Raw genomic sequence first — 18,961 nt, 5'->3', positions numbered from 1 at the left:
GAGGAGGGGGGGGAGGAGGGGGGGGAGGAGGGGGGGGAGGAGGGGGGGGAGGAGGGGGGGGAGGGGGGAGGAGGGGGGAGGAGGGGGGAGGAGGGGGGGGGAGAGGGGGGAGAGGAGGGGAGAGGAGGGGAGAGGAGGGGAGAGGAGGGGAGGGGGGAGGAGGGGAGGGGGGGGAGGAGGACAAGGGGGAGGGGGGAGGGGAGGGGGGGAGGAGGGGGGAGGGGAGGGGAGGGGGGGAGGGGAGGGGACGGCGGGGAAGAGGGGGACGGGGGAGGGGAGTAGGGCGAATGAGGGGATGGCGGGGGAGGGGCGCAGGGGGAATGGGGATGGCGGGGAGGGGCGCAGGGGGAATGGGGATGGCGGGGAGGGGCGCAGGGGGAATGAGGGGATGGCGGGGAGGGGAGCAGGGGGAATGAGGGGATGGCGGGGAGGGGAGTAGGGGGAATGAGGGGATGGCGGGGAGGGGAAATGAGGGGATGGCGGGGAGGGGGAATGAGGGGATGGCGGGGAGGGGCGCAGGGGGAATGAGGGGATGGCGGGGAGGGGCGCAGGGGGAATGAGGGGATGGCGGGGAGGGGCGCAGGGGGAATGAGGGATGGCGGGGAGGGGAGTAGGGGGAATGAGGGGATGGCGGGGAGGGGGAATGAGGGGATGGCGGGGAGGGGGAATGAGGGGATGGCGGGGAGGGGGAATGAGGGGATAGCGGGGAGGGGGAATGAGGGGATGGCGGGGAGGGGGAATGAGGGGATGGCGGGGAGGGGCGTAGGGGGAATGAGGGGATGGCGGGAGGGGCGTAGGGGGAATGAGGGGATGGAGGGGAGGGGCGTAGGGAGAATGAGGGGATGGCGGGGAGGGGAGCAGGGGGAATGGGGATGGCGGGGAGGGGAGCAGGGGGAATGAGGGGATGGTGGGGAGGGGAGCAGGGGGAATGAGGGGATGGCGGGGAGGGGAGTAGGGGGAATGAGGGGATGGCGGGGAGGGGAGTAGGGGGAATGAGGGGATGGGAGTAGAGGGAATGAGGGGATGGAGGGGAGTAGGGGGAATGAGGGGATGGTGGAGGGGAGGGGGAATGAGGGGATGGAGGAGAGGTGGGGGAATGAGGGGATGGAGAGGTGGGGGAATGAGGGGATGGAGAGGTGGGGGAATGAGGGGATGGAGGAGAGGAGGGTGAATGAGGGGATGGAAGAGAGGAGGGGGAATGAGGGGATGGAGGAGAGGTGGGGGAATGAGGGGATGGAGGAGAGGAGGGGGAAATGAGGGGATGGAAGGGAGGGGTGTGGGCGAGGGGATGGAAGGGAGGGGTGTGGGCGAGGGGATGGAAGGGAGGGGTGTGGGCGAGGGGATGGAAGGGAGGGGTGTGGGCGAGGGGATGGAAGGGAGGGGATGGAAGGGAGGGGTGTGGGCGAGGAGATGGAAGGGAGGGGTGTGGGCGAGGAGATGGAAGGGAGGGGTGTGGGCGAGGGGGAGGGAATGAGAGGATGGAGGGGAGGGGTGTGGGCGAGGGGGAGGGAATGAGAGGATGGAGGGGTGTGGGCGAGGGAAGGAATGAGAGGATGGCCGGGAGGGGTGTGGGCGGAGTGGGGGGTGTGGGCGGAGTGGGGGGGGGGCGGAAGGAGGGAGATGGGGTAGAAAGGGGGTTGGGGGAAGGAGGGAGATGGGGTAGAAAGGGGGTTGGGGGAAGGAGGGAGATGGGGGTTGGGGGAAGGAGGGAGATGGGGGTTGGGGGAAGGAGGGAGATGGGGGTTGGGGGAAGGAGGGAGATGGGGGTTGGGGGAAGGAGGGAGATGGGGGTTGGGGGAAGGAGGGAGATGGGGGTTGGGGGAAGGAGGGAGATGGGGGTTGGGGGAAGGAGGGAGATGTGTAGAGGGGCCGTGGAGGAAGGAGGGAGATGGGGTAGAGGGGGGGGTGTAGGAGGAAGGGTGGAGAGGCTAAAGTGGAAGGGTAGAGGCGGGAGAAGGCCGGTTCGGAGACGCAGCCAGAGGGTGGAGCCGTGGGGAAACGGGGGTAGGGCGGTAGACCAGTCCTAGCCAGTATCACACACGGCCGGCCTGCTGCGCTTTGCGCTCCGGGAAGGATGGCAGCGCCGACAAGCTGACTGCACCACGGGAACGAGGCGCCAATGAATCCGGCCCAACTGATGGTGCTTCTGTGCGCGGCGGTCAGCGCGATGGTCTGCTTTTGCATCTACCTGGTGAGCAAAGGCAGGGAGCCGGCGGCCCGACACTGGCACCTAGACAGCGCCCGCTGTGGCGACTACCCGGACGAGCTCTGCTCGGCGCTGCTCGATGGCAAGGAGGTAGCCGCTGCACTGGGAGCGCAGTGCGAGCAACTGCACCGGGAGCTGCCGGCGATCGACACCGGCCTGCCCGTCAATTGCTCCAGGCTGCTGGCTGAGCGCTCCTACATCACACAGCCCCTGTCGCAGGAGGAAGCGAGCTTCCCCCTGGCATACATCCTGGTCGTGCACAAAAACCTACAGACCTTGGAGTGGCTTTTCCGTGCCATCTACATGCCGCAGAACGTCTACTGCATTCACGTTGACAAGAAAACGCCGGCCGGCTTCAGGCGAGCGGTGGCGCAACTGGCCGCCTGCTTCGACAACGTGTTCCTCGCTTCCCAGGCGGAGAGCGTGGTCTACGGTGGCTTCTCGCGGCTGCAGGCCGACCTCAACTGCATGGAGGAGCTGGTCCTCTCCAGGGTCCACTGGAAGTACGCGCTGAACCTTTGCGGACAGGATTTCCCGCTGAAAACCAACAGGGAGCTGGTGCGGCTGTTGAAACAGCGGTGGAAGAACAAGAACATCACGCCGGGAATCCTGCAGCCCGACCACATCAAGCACAGGACCACGTACGTCCACCGCGAGTACATCTCCCCAGCCGAGTCGTATGTGATAAAGACCCAGTTCAGGAAGACGGCCGCCCCGCCGCACCGCTTGAAGCTTTACTTCGGCTCCGCGTACTATGCGCTCACCAGAGAGTTTGTGGACTTTGTCCTGCGGGACAAGCGGGCTCAGGACCTGTTACGGTGGTCGAGGGATACTTACAGCCCGGACGAGCACTACTGGGTCACTTTAAGCCGCCTTTCAGGTAATCAGAGGCTCCTGAAGCGATACATTGGGGTCGTGTTATCTCCAGGTTATATTTAGATCATAGATGTGCCGACCTACTGTATATATTCCCACCAAAATAAATACTAAAACATGAGAAGCTCCAGACGCCGTGGTTGACGTAAAAGCACAATACCGGAGAAACTCAGCAGATCAGACATCGTACTTTATGCAGCAAAGATACAAGAGCGAGTTTCAGGCTTGAGCCCTTCATCAAAGTGTGGTTAAATGCCTGGCAGGCATCCAGACAAAAGAGTGGGGATGTTGGCGGTGGTCGCAAGGCTCTAGTCTAGGTGATAGGTGGAGAAGGGAGGGAGGGTACAGCAGAGATCAAGAGGAGGAAGATGGTCAGGGGAAGGGAGGGTGGAGGGAAGAGGAGAGCGGGTTAGCAGAAACCTGAAAAGTGGATGTTGATGCCATCTGGCTGGAGAGTGCCCAGAGGAAGTTAAGGTGTTTGCTGGTGGTCTTGGTGGGTCGGTGTTATAAGGCCAGGGACAGACCTGGGAGTGTGACAAAAGAAATACTAAACCCTTCCTACCTCTTAACCCTTTATTTTTCTTCCATCCATGTCCCTGTCTCTTAATGTTGGCCTGTGTAAGCTTGTAGCATGGATTGCTCCAAGCAACCAACAAAAAGGCAGGCGTAGCTGGGGCCAACACACCCCTATGGGTACCCCTTGAACTTGGAGAAAGTGGGATGAGTCAAAGGAGAAGTTATTGAGGGTGCACTGATGTTCCAACTTCCGCCACCATCTCTGGCAAGGATTCCAGGCACCCACAACTCTCTGTGTAAAATAAACACCCCTGATCTGTCTCCCCTAAACTTTCCTCCCTTCACTTTGTACAGATGTACCCTGGTGTTTGCTAATCTTGCCCTCGTCAAAAGGCACTGGCTATCTATCTTTTCAGTGCCTCTCAGAATCTTGTAGACTTCTATTAAATCACCTCTCATCCTTCTCTTCTCTTTGCTATATAAAGTACTGTACACTGAGTTTGTCCAGCATTGTGCTTTTACTTTAGTATAATTCTCAGAAATCAGAATTTATTATCATGAACAAGTCATGGAATTCATTGTTTTGCAGCAGCGTCATGGGGCAAACGTTCGTATAAACCACCATACAACAATAAATGAAAATAGTGCACAAAAAAATCAAAGTAAGAAACTCATTACTTTGTCTGGAGCAAGAATTCTTCAGTAGTTTGTGAGAATAGTGACTATCAACACCCTCCCCTCCCCCTCTCCTTGCTTGAAGTCTTGCTGCAAACCCCAAACCTACTTCCATTCTGTTTTTAGTTGCACACAGCCACATGTAATTCACTTTCTTATGAAAAGAGAAACCTGGATTATACATTTTATGTAGAAAAAGTTTGGAAGAAACACATCCTTAATGTGAGATTAATAGAGCTTTGTTCTGGATTTTTAATTCGTCTGTAATATTTGCAGGAATGTAGTTTTTATGGTAAAATTGTATACAGTGCACCCTCAATAACTTTTCCTTTGACTCATCCCACTTTCTCCATGGGACCCAACTATGCTGCCATTTTGTGGGTTACTTGGAGCAAATCCATGCTACAAGCCAACACAGACAAACCTCCTCAAATCTTCCTCCGCTATATTGATGACTACTTTAGTGCTGCCTCATCCATGGTGAGCTTGTCAACTTTATCCACTTCCCTGCTAATTTTCACCCTGACTTCAAATCACTTGGTACCATCTCTGGCAAAACTCTCTCCTTTCTCAATCCCTCTGTCTCCATCTCAGGAGACAAACTCTCTACAGATGTATTCTACAAATCCACCAATCCCCACAGTTACCTCGATTGCACCTCTTCACACCCCTCAAGAGGGTTCTATTTCTTTCATTCCCTCCTCCTCTGTCACACCTGCTCCTAGGATGAGGTGTCTCATTCCCAAACATTTGAGAGGTCCTCCTCCTTCAAAAACGTGGCTTCTCCTCGACTGCCGTCAACTCAGCTCTTGCCCACATCTCTTCATTTTCATACACATCTGCCCTGGCCCCCTCTGCCCCAAGTCACTGCATGAACAGGATTTCCCTTGACTTCACCTACTATCCCACCAGCCTCCACATTTCCTTCCTGACAAGTGAGGAGATATGAGACCAAAATAGGTCACTTTTTAAGTGGCTCTGAGGAACTTGATGCACTCAATTCTCTCCGCAGTTTCTGGCATCTGCACTGTGATCCCACCACCTGATGCATCTTTCCCCCCTCCACTTTCCACAGGGACTGCCCCCTCTTTGACTCCTTTCTCCACTATTCCCTTCCCACTAATTGCCCCCTTCGTACCTTGTAACCACAGAAATACTACATTTGCACCCACTCCTCCTGTCTTACCACCCTTCAGGCCCCCAAATGGTCCTTCCAAGTGCTTGGATGGTACATTGGAAAGGCTGGACGCAGACTGGGAGATTGCTTCACTGAGCACCTTCACTCCGTCCTTAGCAATGACATGGATCTCCAACCACTTTAATTCCACACCGCGATATGTCTGTCCATGACCTCATGCCAAACAGAGGCTACCCATAAATTGGAGGAACAACACCATATATTCTGGCTGGGCTTCTTCTGAGGGAGAATACCCTCTCCCCTATCCCTCAGTCTCCTTTCCTCCCCAACTCCCCAACCCCTTCCTTTCCCCTTATTCAGCGAGTTACCCTTTCCCCTTGTTACAATTTTTTAGGTTAGCGCAATGCCATTTATGGCACCAGGGATCGGGTTTGAATCCTGTGCTGTCTGTGAGGAGTTTGCATGGTCTCCCAGTGTCTGCGTGGATTTTCCCTGGGGGCTGTGGTTTCCTCCCACTGTTTGAAATGTACCAGGGTTGTAAGTTAATTGGTGTGAATTGGTGGCATGGACACGTGAGCTGAAATGGCCTGTTTCTGTGCTGTCTGTTTAAATTTAAAAAATTTTAAATTAAAAAATTTAAAAGTTCAAGTACAATCTGACAATATAGGTTTCTCCCGTCCTTGGTGCAAAGGCATGCAAGCATACAACCAGACACAGCACGCATATAGTACATATGCAGTACATCTATACATACATAAAAATAAACGAATATTGTTCTCTGTGGGTTGAATGAGCAGTTCATTACAGTCGTTCAGCATTCTCACTACCTGTGGGAAGAAACTCAGCCTGGTGGTTCTAGCTCTGATACTCCTGTATCTCTTTCCTGATGGGAGTAGCAAAAAGTTGCTGTTTGCAGGGTGGTGGGGATCCTCAATGATTTTGTGAGCCCTCTTCAAACAATGATCCTGGTAGATTACGTTGATTGGTGGTGGGTTGGGGGGAGAGACGAGAAACTCCAGTGATCCTCTCTGCTGCTTTTCTGGTGTTGTGGATTGACTTCTGACCCAATTCTCCAATTCTCTGCAGCAACTGTATCACACTATGATGCAGCTGGCCAGGACACTCTCAATAGAGCTCCTGTGGAAAGTTAACACGAGTCCTGCCCACCTCAGTCATCTCAGAAAGTGCAGTTGCTGTTGCACCTTCCTGACAAGTGAGGAGATACTGTGAGACCAGGATAGGTCACTTTTTTTAAGTGGGCTACAAGGAACTACCGAATCATTAATGTGTAGTGGAGAGTGGTTGTCCCTGTTCCTCCTGAAGTCCACAATCATCTCCTTTGTCTTATCCACGTTGAGACTCTCTTGTACCATTTCATGACATTTTCCACCTCTTTGTAGTGCGACTCATCAATTGCCCTTTTCACCCTGGCTAACCAGTAGATTGGCCATTCACTGAACGAGTTAAGGAAACTTGTTTCTGCCTTTCACACTGGACCACTGTTAACCGGTTCTCTGTGTACTTTCACATTCATCACAAGGCATCCCTGGGTATAGGGGATTCTATCCTCCAATGGTGACATCTGAGTGTGACATATTGAGCAATGCCCTAAATCCTGAACAATGTATTATGATCCTCAATTTAAACAAAATTAATTATGCCTAATTATAGCATAATTATGCATTATGTACAACACAGTATGAGCCCTTCAGCCCTTGTTGTTGAGCTGACCTATACAAGCCTTTCTAATTTTATAAACAACAGTGGGAAAGTATAGCTGCACAATTTATAAACACTGGGCAAGTCCTATTGGCAATAGCACACAATTTATCAAGTCCGTGGGGAAGAGTGATGGTGGATCTGTCCTCCCAGAGTGCCATACGGCAGGGAAAGGGCTATATGTACGGAGCACTCACGGAGGGGTTTCTCTGCCGCATGGCATTCTGGGAGGGCAGATTCACCATCTCTCTCCTGCTGGGATTTCCCCATGGTCCTTTAGAGATTTATAAAGGTTTATGTAGGTGGGCAAAATTTATACCCTTTTAATCCTTTTCCTTCACATTCCTGCGGTCACGCAAAAATGTAATTAATTATGTCATTATTTTATCCCAGGATACCCTATGCCTTTTCAGACTGGGCTAATTGGCACGCAGGTTCTAACATCATTCTACTGCATTATCCCCATACACCTGACTTCACTATCCAGAACTCTTTTAATCTCACTTTTGAATTAAATCAGTGTAAGTTCTTTGGGATTATAGAATAATATTGTTTACTCTTTACCAGGACATTTCTCTGTCAACTTCAAAGTTTTTCTCCACAGTAATATTTATCATATGGAAATCCAAAGATTCTCCAGCTGTTGTTTTTTTAAAAAATCACTTCTGGTCTTTATTTTGAGATTGTTTCCTGGTTCTAGACAATTAAACAGAGTGTTTTGGTGAGACCCCTTTGGTTATTCTTTTCCATTGAAAAGCTAGTTTCATCTGAATCTCTGGAACTTCAGATGCTGGTCTACCTTTGCCTGCTGATAACATGGAGCCCACAGTGGACTGATCAATTCAAAGTCTCTGTACTGTTCATCAGGTGCAGTTTCTGATCTGCATTGGATCCAAACCACAGCATGTAATTGGGGATCGAGCATTTTGAAATACAGAGTTAGTCTGTGTGGCACAGAGGAAGATTATTTGCCTCTCTGAAGAGAATCTCGTCTGCCCCATTCCACTCTCTTTATCCATAGGCCTCAAAATTATTTTCCTTTTAAGCACCAAGTCTATTCTCTTACTGAGGCAAGCACCAATTATCGAGGTTTTGTGCATGAATCACAAAAGATTGGTTTGCAGGTTCAGCAGGCAAATGGAATATTGGCCTTCACTGCTAGAGGGATTGAATTTCGGAGAATGGTGAGGTACAAACTACTGGTGAGGTTGTATCTGGAGTGCTGTGTATACTACGGTCCCCTTTCTTGTGAACAGATGTACTGGCTTTGGAGGTGGTGCATAGGAGGTTCACTAAGTTGATTCCAGGGATGAGGGGGGTTAGCCTATGAGGAGAGATTGAGTTGTCTGGGACTCATCTCACTGGAATTTAGAAGAATGGTGATCTTGTGAAAATGTATAAAATTATGAAAAGCAGAGATAAGATAGAGTTAATAAGCAAGTTGCTTCCAACGGTGGAGGAGACCAGAACTAGGGGATAGCCTCAAGGTTCAGGGTAGTGGATTTAGTATGGAGATGCGGAGGAACTGCTTTTCCCAGAAGTTGATGAATCTATGGAATTCACTCCTATTTGAAATGGAAGCCACTTCAGTAAATACATTTAAGACAAGGTTTGTTAGATTTTTACATAATCGGGGAATTAAGGGAAAAGGCAGGTATTTCTTAGTCAGATACTGCACAATGTTGAAGTTCAGAAGGACCAGGGTGTCTTTGCACATAAGTGACTGAAAGTTAATATATAGAGCAAGCATTTTGGAAGGCACAAAAATTAGTGTAAGACTATAGATATCTGCCTCATGAATCTGAGCTGGAATATTGCATGTAGGATCACTGGGATACTGAGGGGAGGAAGAGGATCTTTTATTGTCATGTAATTTTACATGAAATTGACTGTAGTCTGAAGTAAGGAAGAAAAAAAATTGCCATCAGAAGAAATTGCCCAGCACCCCTTACAGTCAGAGAAAAAGAAGCAAAAGAGAGTTTCCCCCCCCCCCCCCGCCAAATCACTGAGGGTCTGTGGATTCACCTCCAGCGCTCCCCCAGTCACACAGACTTCAGTCCAAACCATCAGCAACCTGAGCTTCAGATGCACCCATCTGAGACTATCAGGAACCCTCCAGCCCCCTTGGCATCCTCTTCATCTCTGTTACCTCTTCAGCCAGTCTCCAGCAGTCCGCAGCCTGCTGTAAGTACTCAGACTGCATGGGTTCAACGCCTTGAGTCACCAACAGCCCGTTGGCTGTGCGTTCTTTAGCCGCAGAGCCCCTCACTGTGGTCTGCCGCCATGATCACCATCCCGTGGGTCATCACCTCTCACCTCTGCTTTTTCTCAAACTGGGGAGAAGGGGGATGTGGTCTCCAGTCCTCCACTTTTCTGGAGTCTGCGACCCCTTGTGGCTGCTACCGAACACCGGCACAGCCATCTTTGGCCCAGACTCCACGGTCGGAGGATATTAAAATATTAACAGGCTGTTTAAAGCCTGTATGGTGATGTCATTAGTTGGACTGGGTAGTAGAACCCTGTCTTCTCTCCCTGGGTCTGCTCCAGCGGCAACTCTACCATTAAACAGCTGGGCTCCCTAGGGCAGTGAGACTGCTGGACTCTACATACAAACCCTCTCTAACTCAACTATTTATTTTAATAAATTTATATGTATTCTGTATACGTATAATTTGTCTGTATATCTGTTTGTGTGTGTTTGCAGTGTGTTGCACCGAGGACTGGAGAATACTGTTTTGTCATGTAGTGCTGTTACAACCGAATGATAAATAACCTTGAACTCTTGAATTTAGAAGAATGAGAGGTGATCTCATTGAAAATACAGAACATGTACTGGGCGGGTACTGACTGTAGAGTACTGTGGGTACTGAGAAGTACGTGCTGCCACTTTCAAAGATACACGCACGTACCTGCATTTCCTTGAGACTATGTAATGTTCTCTAGAAAACCATCAAAGGATGGAGGCATAGAATGCTTTGGGGTAATGTCAGAGTTCATTAAGTTTTTAAAATACTGCTTTTATTGGATAAATGGTGTGCATTTGAAAAGTTGCTTGCAAGTTAGAAGGGTTTGTGGAAAGAATTTCTGTGTTTTGGGACAGGGTGATGCAAGACTTTTGAATGAGTAATGTACAAGAGACTTGCTTGTTTTTTAAAAAACTTTGTTTAATATTTCAAAACAAAAACTTTTACAAAATCCATAATATAAAAATGAGAACTAGAACTATCCCACCCTCTCCCCCCACCTTCAACAAACCCCACAAGGGAAGCATTGAAAAAATTTGAAAAAAACATACAGCAGTTTAAGATATTACTAAATTTATACATTTCAAATAAGGGGATCACATCTTAACAAAAAAAATTATAAATATCATGCAAATTAAATGTTATTTTCTCCATATAAATACAGAACCTCAACTCGTTATGGCAACGATTTACATTGATCTCAACTTCGTCTTTCCAGGAAGTCGCAGCACATTTACGCACTACCTCCAAGGCTAAACGTAAAAAAGCTGTCTGAAACTTATCTAACCCCAAGACCATAAATGGAACAGTATAACCCAACAAAAAAAAAATTGGGATCTAATAAGAATTGAATTTTAAACAAATTTTGAAGAAATTCCCTAATTTTATACCAAAATGATTGAACTTTATCACAAAGCCAAACAGAATGTAAAAATGTTCCAACCCATGATCCACATCTAAAACACGACTCTGAATTACTAAATCCATATTTTCTCAATTTCTCAGGGGTTAAATATAGCTGATGCAAAAAATTATAATTAATCATACTATATCTTACATTAAACAATTTATTCACACTATCAAAACACATAATCTCCCAGTCGACCTGATTAATATCACAAATTAAATCATTTTCCTGTTTAATCCTGGATTTATCTAAATTTATTTTATCCATAGTGTCTTGTAACAACGCATACATCTCTGAAATAAAACCCTTATCTGAAAAATGAAAGATATAAAATCAAATTTTGTTAACTTTGGAATTTTCATTTCTCTTCCAAAATTATCTTTCACTAATGCTCTAATTTGATAATAAACAAAGAATTCACTGAAATCCCAAATTTCTCTTTAAGTTGATTAAATGATAAAAAATGTTCTCTCTTCAAAACAATCCTGCAATAACTTTATTACTTTAATCTGCCATTTTCCTAAAATATATTATTCAATGATAAAGGAATCAATTTATTTTGATATATTGGGGCTTGAACTGATATTTTACCTTTTCAACCTATTAATAAATTCCTTTTGATCCAAATCTCTAACAAATGTTTCAAAATCGGTACATTATATCTCTATAATAAAACAGAATTCCATTTAAATACAAATTGATGTGGACAAGGTTCCAATATACCAGCCAATTCTACCCTGGCCCAACTAGGGGGGCACGAAACATCCAACATACGATTAATAAATCTTAATTGAGCTGCCTCATAATAATTTTGAAAATGGGATAATTGCAAACCTCCCAAAGCGTATTTATGTATCACTACTCTAGCTAATTTTCCATTCCATAAAAATTCTCTAACTACTTTATTTAAATCTTGAAAAAAAGATTTCGAAAGAGAACAAGGATCGATTGAAAAAGATACTGAATTCGTGAAAAGATATTCATCTTAATACAATTTATTCAACCTATTAATGACAGAGGTAAATCCTTCCATATAATCAAATCAGCTTTAATCTTTCTCATTAACGGTACATAATTTAAATGAAACAATGATTGAATATTTACATCAATCATTATCCCTAAATACTTAATTTTATCAGTCTAAAGGAATTTAGTAATTTGTCTACACTGGTTGTAATTTCCTTCAGAAATTGGTAATATTTCACTTTTGTCCCAGTTCACTTTATATCCTGATAATTTACCATATTATTCTAAACATTCTTGTGAGTAAATTAAAGATCGTTCCGGATTAGTTAAATATATCAAGACGTCATCAGCAAATAGATTAATCTTATATTCATCATCTGCTATCCTTATACCTCTAATATTCTCATTCTGCCTAATAGCCTGAGCTAATGGTTCAATGACCAAAGCATATAGAGCTGGTGACAAAGGACAACCTTGACGAGTTAAACGCGATAATTTAAAGAAAGAGGTTTGACCATTTGTTGTCATCCTAGAAACAGGATTGTTATATAATGCCTTCACCCAACCAATAAAAAAGGGTCCAAACTTATATTTTTCCAAAACTTTAAATAAAAAATTTAAACCTATCAAATTTTGACCCTATCAAAAGCTTTTTCAGCATCTAAAGCAACTACCATTGATAGGTTGGGTTGCTGACATGAAGTGTTGATCAGTGAAATCACTCTAAGAATGTTATCAAAGGCATGCTTATTTTTTATAAAAACCAGCCTGGTCAGTATATACTAATTGTGGTGAATACTTAACAAGTCTATTCGCCAATAATTTTGCTATTATTTTATAATCACATTTAAGAAAGAAATTGGCCGATATGAAGTTACATTCAGAGGATCTCTTTTTTTGGTATAACCGTTATTATTGCACTTAAACACGAGTCTGGTAGAGCTTGTTCCTGCGTTACCTGATGAAGAACATCAGGTAATCCCAATGGAGATTTATCCAATAGTGGATCTAATACACAGTTGAAATCTCCCCCAATCAAAATATTTTCTTTAGCTTGACTTAAAGTTAAAAAAGCTTCAGACATAAATTGTTTGTCATCAACATGAGGTGCATACGCTTTCAACAAGGACCATGACTCAGCAAACAATTTACAATTAATCATTAAAATTCGACCAGCTGATTCCACCAAAGGTTCAAGTTCAAATGGTATTTTCTTACGAATCAAGATCGCCATTCCTTTTGCTTTTGTATTGAAAGAAGATGAAATTACATGACCAACCCAATCCCTCTTCAATTTCAAATGTTCTATTTCAGTTAAATGATTTTCCTGAAAAAAAGCAATATCGACTTTGATCTTTTTAATAGAGGCTAAAACAGGTTTTCGCTTAATTGGGTTATTTAAATCCTGCACATTAAATGTTGCAAAATTCAAACTAGACATTGTTATCAAAATAAAGTAAAAACAAAATAAAACCCCCTCCTTCTATCCACAAAAAACCCCTTCCAATAAAAAAAATTAATGCTCCCCTTGCTAAATAGCCCCTAAATTAAACAGCCACTAAATCTCTCCCTAAACAAAGTAAAACTTGCACAAATAAAAAGGTGTTTTTTGAAAAAAAAGTAGAAACTACAAAAGTAGTAACTTCCCACTTAACTGGGTATGGAAAGAAATAAAATCTCCCCCACAGGTGGTGGATGACTTCTGAAGGCTTCAGCCACATCCATCCCCCCCAACCAGACATAAAATTATGTCTAAGTCAGCTCACAGCCCCAATGAATTCAATCCCAAAGCTTGTTCCAGATCATCAATATCAATCAAGCTCTTTGACATATTTGTTTTCCCATTCCCATTTCCATTCTTCTTCTCAGGTGTCTTCATCTTAGGTTAAGAATTCCTTTCAGTAGCCCTGTCTGGCAGAGAATTGACAAAAATTAAAGTGTCGTGATCACACTCAAAAAACTGTGATTGGAAATTACCATAAAAGATCTTCAAAACTGCAGGGATCAAAAAGAAAATTTATAATCCTTCCTCCAAAGCACCTCTTTAGCAGAATTGAATTCTTTACGTCTTTTAATAATTTCTTGACTTAAATCCGGATAGAAGAAACCCTTATTTTCCTGTTACCATCAATGGAGACTGATAGCTACATGCATTTTGGACTGGTACTCTCAAAATAGTTTCCCTATCTTGGTACCGTAAACAATGAATCAAAACAGCTCCTTGAGGTTGACCTGGATATGGTTTACTTCTTAAGGCTCTGTGTGCCCTATCTAATTCCAAACCTTCTGGAAAAAATTCCAATCCCAATGCTTCACAGATCCATTTAAATTTTTTAAAAATTGGATCCAATTCCTCAATTCCTTCCGAATTCCCACTATTTTAACATTATTCCGGCGACTTTGATTTTCCAAAGAATCTATCTTCTTCAATAAGTCCTTCTTCTGGATTTCCCATCCAACAAAGGAATCTTCCACGTTTTCTATATTTTTAATTATGATCCACTTGTTCTTTACAAACTTGAAAGGCACCTTCCATTTTCTTTGAATTGTCTTGAACTGTATCCACCATATTCAAGCATCTATTAACATCAGCTTTAACAACAGAAATATTTTTCTTAACAGAAGAAACTTCACAAATATTATTCATTTTTTCAGTCATATTCATAAATCCATGATCAATCTGAGTAGACATTTGTGTTGACATATTACCTATTTGATGGGCTATGGATTCCAAAATTGTAAAACTCATCTCTCCTTGAGGCCAACCTTCTTTGACTTCAGTAACAGTCAATGATTCTTCTTCCATTTCTTCAATTTGAAAAAAATTTTTCCTTGTTGTTCCTTTGATTCTGCCATTAATTTCATCACCTTACCTCTGGTCTGCATACCTACAGACCCAGACCCGACATGTTCAGGCCGTTGCCGGCAGACTTCGCTGACAGCCCAAACCCTATCAAAAAGATTGTGGACTCAGGACTCACCGCTCATGCGCGTCTTCCGACGCGCTGCCTCGGGCCTCTGCGCCGCCAGGACCCGCAGCAGTGTCGCACACCAGGCCTGACACTGTAGACTCCGGCAACTCTACAGCGCGCCCAACATGGCGGGTGCGCTGATCAAGATAAGAAGAAAAAATTGGAAGCCCGGCACCATCTTGCGAGGGCGCCGGAGTAATACTTAAGCGAGTTGGCATGCATTGCTGATTAGGCACTGTCCAGTGTATTCCACTTGGTAAGTAGGCCTCATTTCTTCTGTACTCTTAAAAGGAAGTTTCTTCTGAATCTGTGCTTTCGATTTCTTTGTATTCGCAGCCATTGTAGTCTTTTTACATTCAGACAACTTCAGAGCAAACTTTCAAAACTTTTTTAAAGTATTTTAATTTGGGTATTTATTAGTCCGACTGGGGAGGACAGAATTACACTTCTTCCTTCACCATCAGGCCACGCCCCCCAAGAGACTTGCTTGTTGATACTTGGATCAGACGGGGCCTTTTTCCACAGTGAATCAGCTTTTTAAAAAAAAAAGCGGTTTTCTGAGTGCTGTTGCAATCCAGTTTTTTTAACTATCAGAAGAATTTTTTAGCTGGACTCTCAAATAACCATTGTAGATGTATTTAAGCAACACAGACTTTACTGTATCATACCATTGTACACCACGCTAACAGCGCACCAAGATACTTTAATGACATTATGAACATGCTTCGTGCCTATTGGTTCATTTTTCATGGAATTGTTGGAACTGGAAATGGAAAGCTCAGTATTTTTTGTTCATCGCTATGCAGCAGTGAATGAAGGCCAGCAATCTGACCCAAGGTTAGATTTGGGTCGGGTGTCTATTGGCCATGGTTGTGTCGGAGTTTGACGATATAAACTGAGAAGACCTTTGATATTGTTGATGTGAGATTTGGATCCAGTAAGGATGAATATATTTGCCAATTTGGCCTGGTTGTGGAGAGGAATCTCTGGGTGTTGGTATGTCCATATGCCTGTTGTCATTGTCCTGAGTGGCAGAGGTCACAGGTTCAGGAAAAGGTGCTGGAATAACCTAGACTTGTAAATGAATAACTGATGGAATATAAATTATACATTTTATTTACTGCACAGTAGAAGCCAATTCTGCCCATTTAATCCCATGTTACCAAATTACATCCAAATCAACCTATAGCCCTTTATGTTTTGGAGTGTGGGAGGAACTGGAAAACCCACGCAGACGTGGGGAGAATATACAAACTCTTTGCAGAGAGCGGTGGATTCAAACCTGGGTCACTGACACTGTAACAGTGTCACTGTGGAGCACCGTTTTTTTCTCTAGGGAATAACTTCAAGATTCAATTTATTGTAATTGTAATAAAACGGTGTCATGTTACACGAAATTGCTTTTGCCTGCTGTATGGCAGGCAGATTTGCCATTGGCAGAAATGGCCTGAAACACCTCTTACAGGCAGAGAAAGAGAAGCAAAAGAGAGCTCCCTTAGAGTCACCGAGTGTCTGTAGATTCACCTCCAGCACTTCTGCAGCCTCACAGAGTTCAGTCCAAATCACTGGCGACCTGAACTCCAGATCCAAACCTCTGACAAGGTCAGGAATCTTTCAGTGCCTTCGTCACCCCTTTGTATCCCGGTTCTGATAACTGGTACCCCTTCAGCCTGTTTTGAGCCAGTCTGCAGTCTGGCGTGAGTCTCCTGACATCAGCCTCCAGCAGCTCACAGCTTCTGTGGGTTCCTCGCCTTGAATTGCCAGCAACTCGCCGCGTGTGTGGGTCTATCAGCCACAGAGCCCCCTCACTGGTCTGCCGCCATGGACATCGTCCCGTTGGTCATCACCTCCGCTTCTCTTACTTGGGATGGGGGGGGAGAATGGTCTCCCCGTCTTCTGGTGCCCTGTGCCAGTCCTCTTCTCTCCCGGACCCTGCAACCCCAGGTGACTGCTGGCAATCGTAGGTGCCGCCATCTTGGCTGCTGACCCTTGCGTCGCGGGATTTTAAATAAAACTACCTTCGGTTCCATTAACGGGCCCTTCAAAGCGTTTGTGGAGCTGATGGCAGTTGACTGGGTGTTTGGACCCTGCGGGAGTACTGTATCTCTGCTCCTCTCTTCCCCTTGTGGGTCCACACCAGCTGCTGTTAAGTGGCTTGAACAGTGCCGCCATTTTCACTTTTTTTTCTTCAGACCCAACGTACTTTATTCACAAGTTCACGTTGCTCGATTGGGAGTGGATATTCAAAACCAGATAAGCCCCGAACAAGGTCTGAGGCTGCTGCTTGTACATTTGTTATCATGTACACCTACATATCTCTGCCAGACACTCTTGATTAGGGGTTCACAGCTACCTTGTGCTGCAGGTCTTTTCTATATTGGTCTTGAGCACCTCAGCATTGATCAGCTCAGATGGTGGTAATCAGCATTAATGAAACCATTGCACACGTAGCAAGGTTCGTTAAGCTGTTAGCAGACAGTTTAAGTCTGTGAATACACTTAAGCATGTTCCAAGTCTTCTTGTTCAGATTTCAGATTTATTGCCGAGTACATACATGAGATCATATACAACCCTGAGATTCTTTTACCTGTGGGCCAGGCAAAATTACCACTAATTTGTAGTGCAAAAAAAATTGTACACAACGTAAATATGTAAACAGATAAATGTAAACAAACTGTGCAATACAGAGAGAAGAAAAAATCAATGAAGTCCACAAGTAAGAGTCCTTAAGTGAGTCCCTGATTGAGTTTGTTGATGAGGATTCTGACGGTGGAGGGGGAGCAGTTGTTCCTGAACCTGGTGGTGCGAGTCTTGTGGCACCTATACTTCTTTACTGTTGGCAGCAGCGAGAACAGAACTTGTGCTGGGTGGTGAGGATCTTTGATAATTGCTGCTGCTCTCCGACGGCAGCGTTCCCTGTAGATGTTCTCAGTGGTGGGGAGGGTTTTGCCTGTGATGTCTAGGCTGTATCCACTACCTTTTGGAGGGCTTTACACTCGGGGGCATTGGTGTCCCGTATCAGATCATGGTGCAGCCGGTCAGCACACTTACCACCACACCTCTAGAAATTTGCCAGGGTTTCTGGTGTCACAACAAACCTCCGCAAACTCTTGAGGAAGCAGAGGTGCTGGCGTGCTTTCTTCACAATGCCATTAGTGTGTTGGATCCAGGAAAGATCCTCTGAAATAGTGACTTTCACTTAATACAATTCCTCAGTGCTAATCACTACACTGTTATCACAGTGTCCTGTGGAATGAATGTTTAGGAGGGTAGATGGAGCATATGGACCTGGTCCTGATCATTTTTTTGCTAAATCAAATCTGATAACTTCTTAGCATCACACAATAGACACAGCAGTCCCAAACCACGATTCTTTTACCTTTGAGGTTAACTTTATCACAACCTGCTGACAACAGTATAACACTGAATCAAAAAGACCTCTGTCAGAAGTACTTTATTCACCATCACCAGTTTTAAGAAAACTGAGGAGTAGAATACAATTTTGATTATTTCAAATCAGATCCGGGAGAAGATTATAGTAATAGAATAGCATAACGTCACGTAAAGACTTTTTTTGCATATTCGATTTTTTTCAGTAGCTGGATGCCAGGGACAAAGCCAGCATCTATTGTCTCCTGCCCTTGAACTGTGCAGTTTGCTAGGAGGAACTCAGTCGGTCTCGCTGCACGACCTGGTGAGTTCCTCCAGCATTTCTGTGTTTTTACTACAATCACCACATCTGCAGACTTTTGCCTTTCACTCTGCGTGGTCTGCTAGACCACTAAAGAGTTTTTTTTAAATTTTTTATTTTTCACACTATAAACCACATTGACCAAGATACATACATTTTTCTTTTCAAATATATACAGAGTCGTTTTCTCCCCCCCCCCTCTTCCCATCTCACCCTCCCTACCTCCCCTCCCATTCATTTAAAGTTCAGAATCTAAGATACATTAAACCCGTCAAACAATGTTGTCACTCAATAAAAATAAACAAGAAGTTCCACTGAGTCAATTCTTTTCATTTCCTTCTCCTTCTGTCATTTTAGGTGGTAGATGTCCCCGGTAGGTTTTCTCTATTGTGTTTCATGTATGGCTCCCATATTTGTTCAAATATTGTAATATTATTTCTTAAATTATATGTTATTTTTTCTAGTGGAATACATTTATTCATTTCTATATACCATTGTTGTATTCTCAAGTTATCTTCTAATTTCCAGGCTGACATAATACATTTTTTTGC

General features: G+C 45.0%; 1 protein-coding gene across 3 annotated transcripts in view; it reads left to right on the top strand.

Moving 5' to 3' along the window:
* Positions 1-1,993: 1,993 nt before the first annotated feature.
* Positions 1,994-18,961, top strand: part of LOC138748416 (N-acetyllactosaminide beta-1,6-N-acetylglucosaminyl-transferase-like) — an 89,122-nt gene continuing 72,154 nt past the window's right edge. The window contains exon 1 of one of the 3 annotated variants that reach the window (XM_069908595.1): positions 1,994-3,086. In XM_069908595.1, the coding sequence (XP_069764696.1) occupies positions 2,120-3,086 (967 nt within the window). In that variant the 5' untranslated portion in view covers positions 1,994-2,119. The remainder of the gene's footprint in view (positions 3,087-18,961) is intronic. The other 2 variants (XM_069908585.1, XM_069908575.1) reach the window with 2 other exon arrangements.

The sequence above is a fragment of the Narcine bancroftii genome, chromosome 1 (assembly GCF_036971445.1).
Source record: "Narcine bancroftii isolate sNarBan1 chromosome 1, sNarBan1.hap1, whole genome shotgun sequence".
Classification (NCBI taxonomy): Eukaryota; Metazoa; Chordata; class Chondrichthyes; order Torpediniformes; family Narcinidae; genus Narcine; species Narcine bancroftii.
The sequence above is the reverse complement of the archived record's forward strand: the minus strand, read 5'-3'. Positions and strand labels throughout refer to the sequence as shown.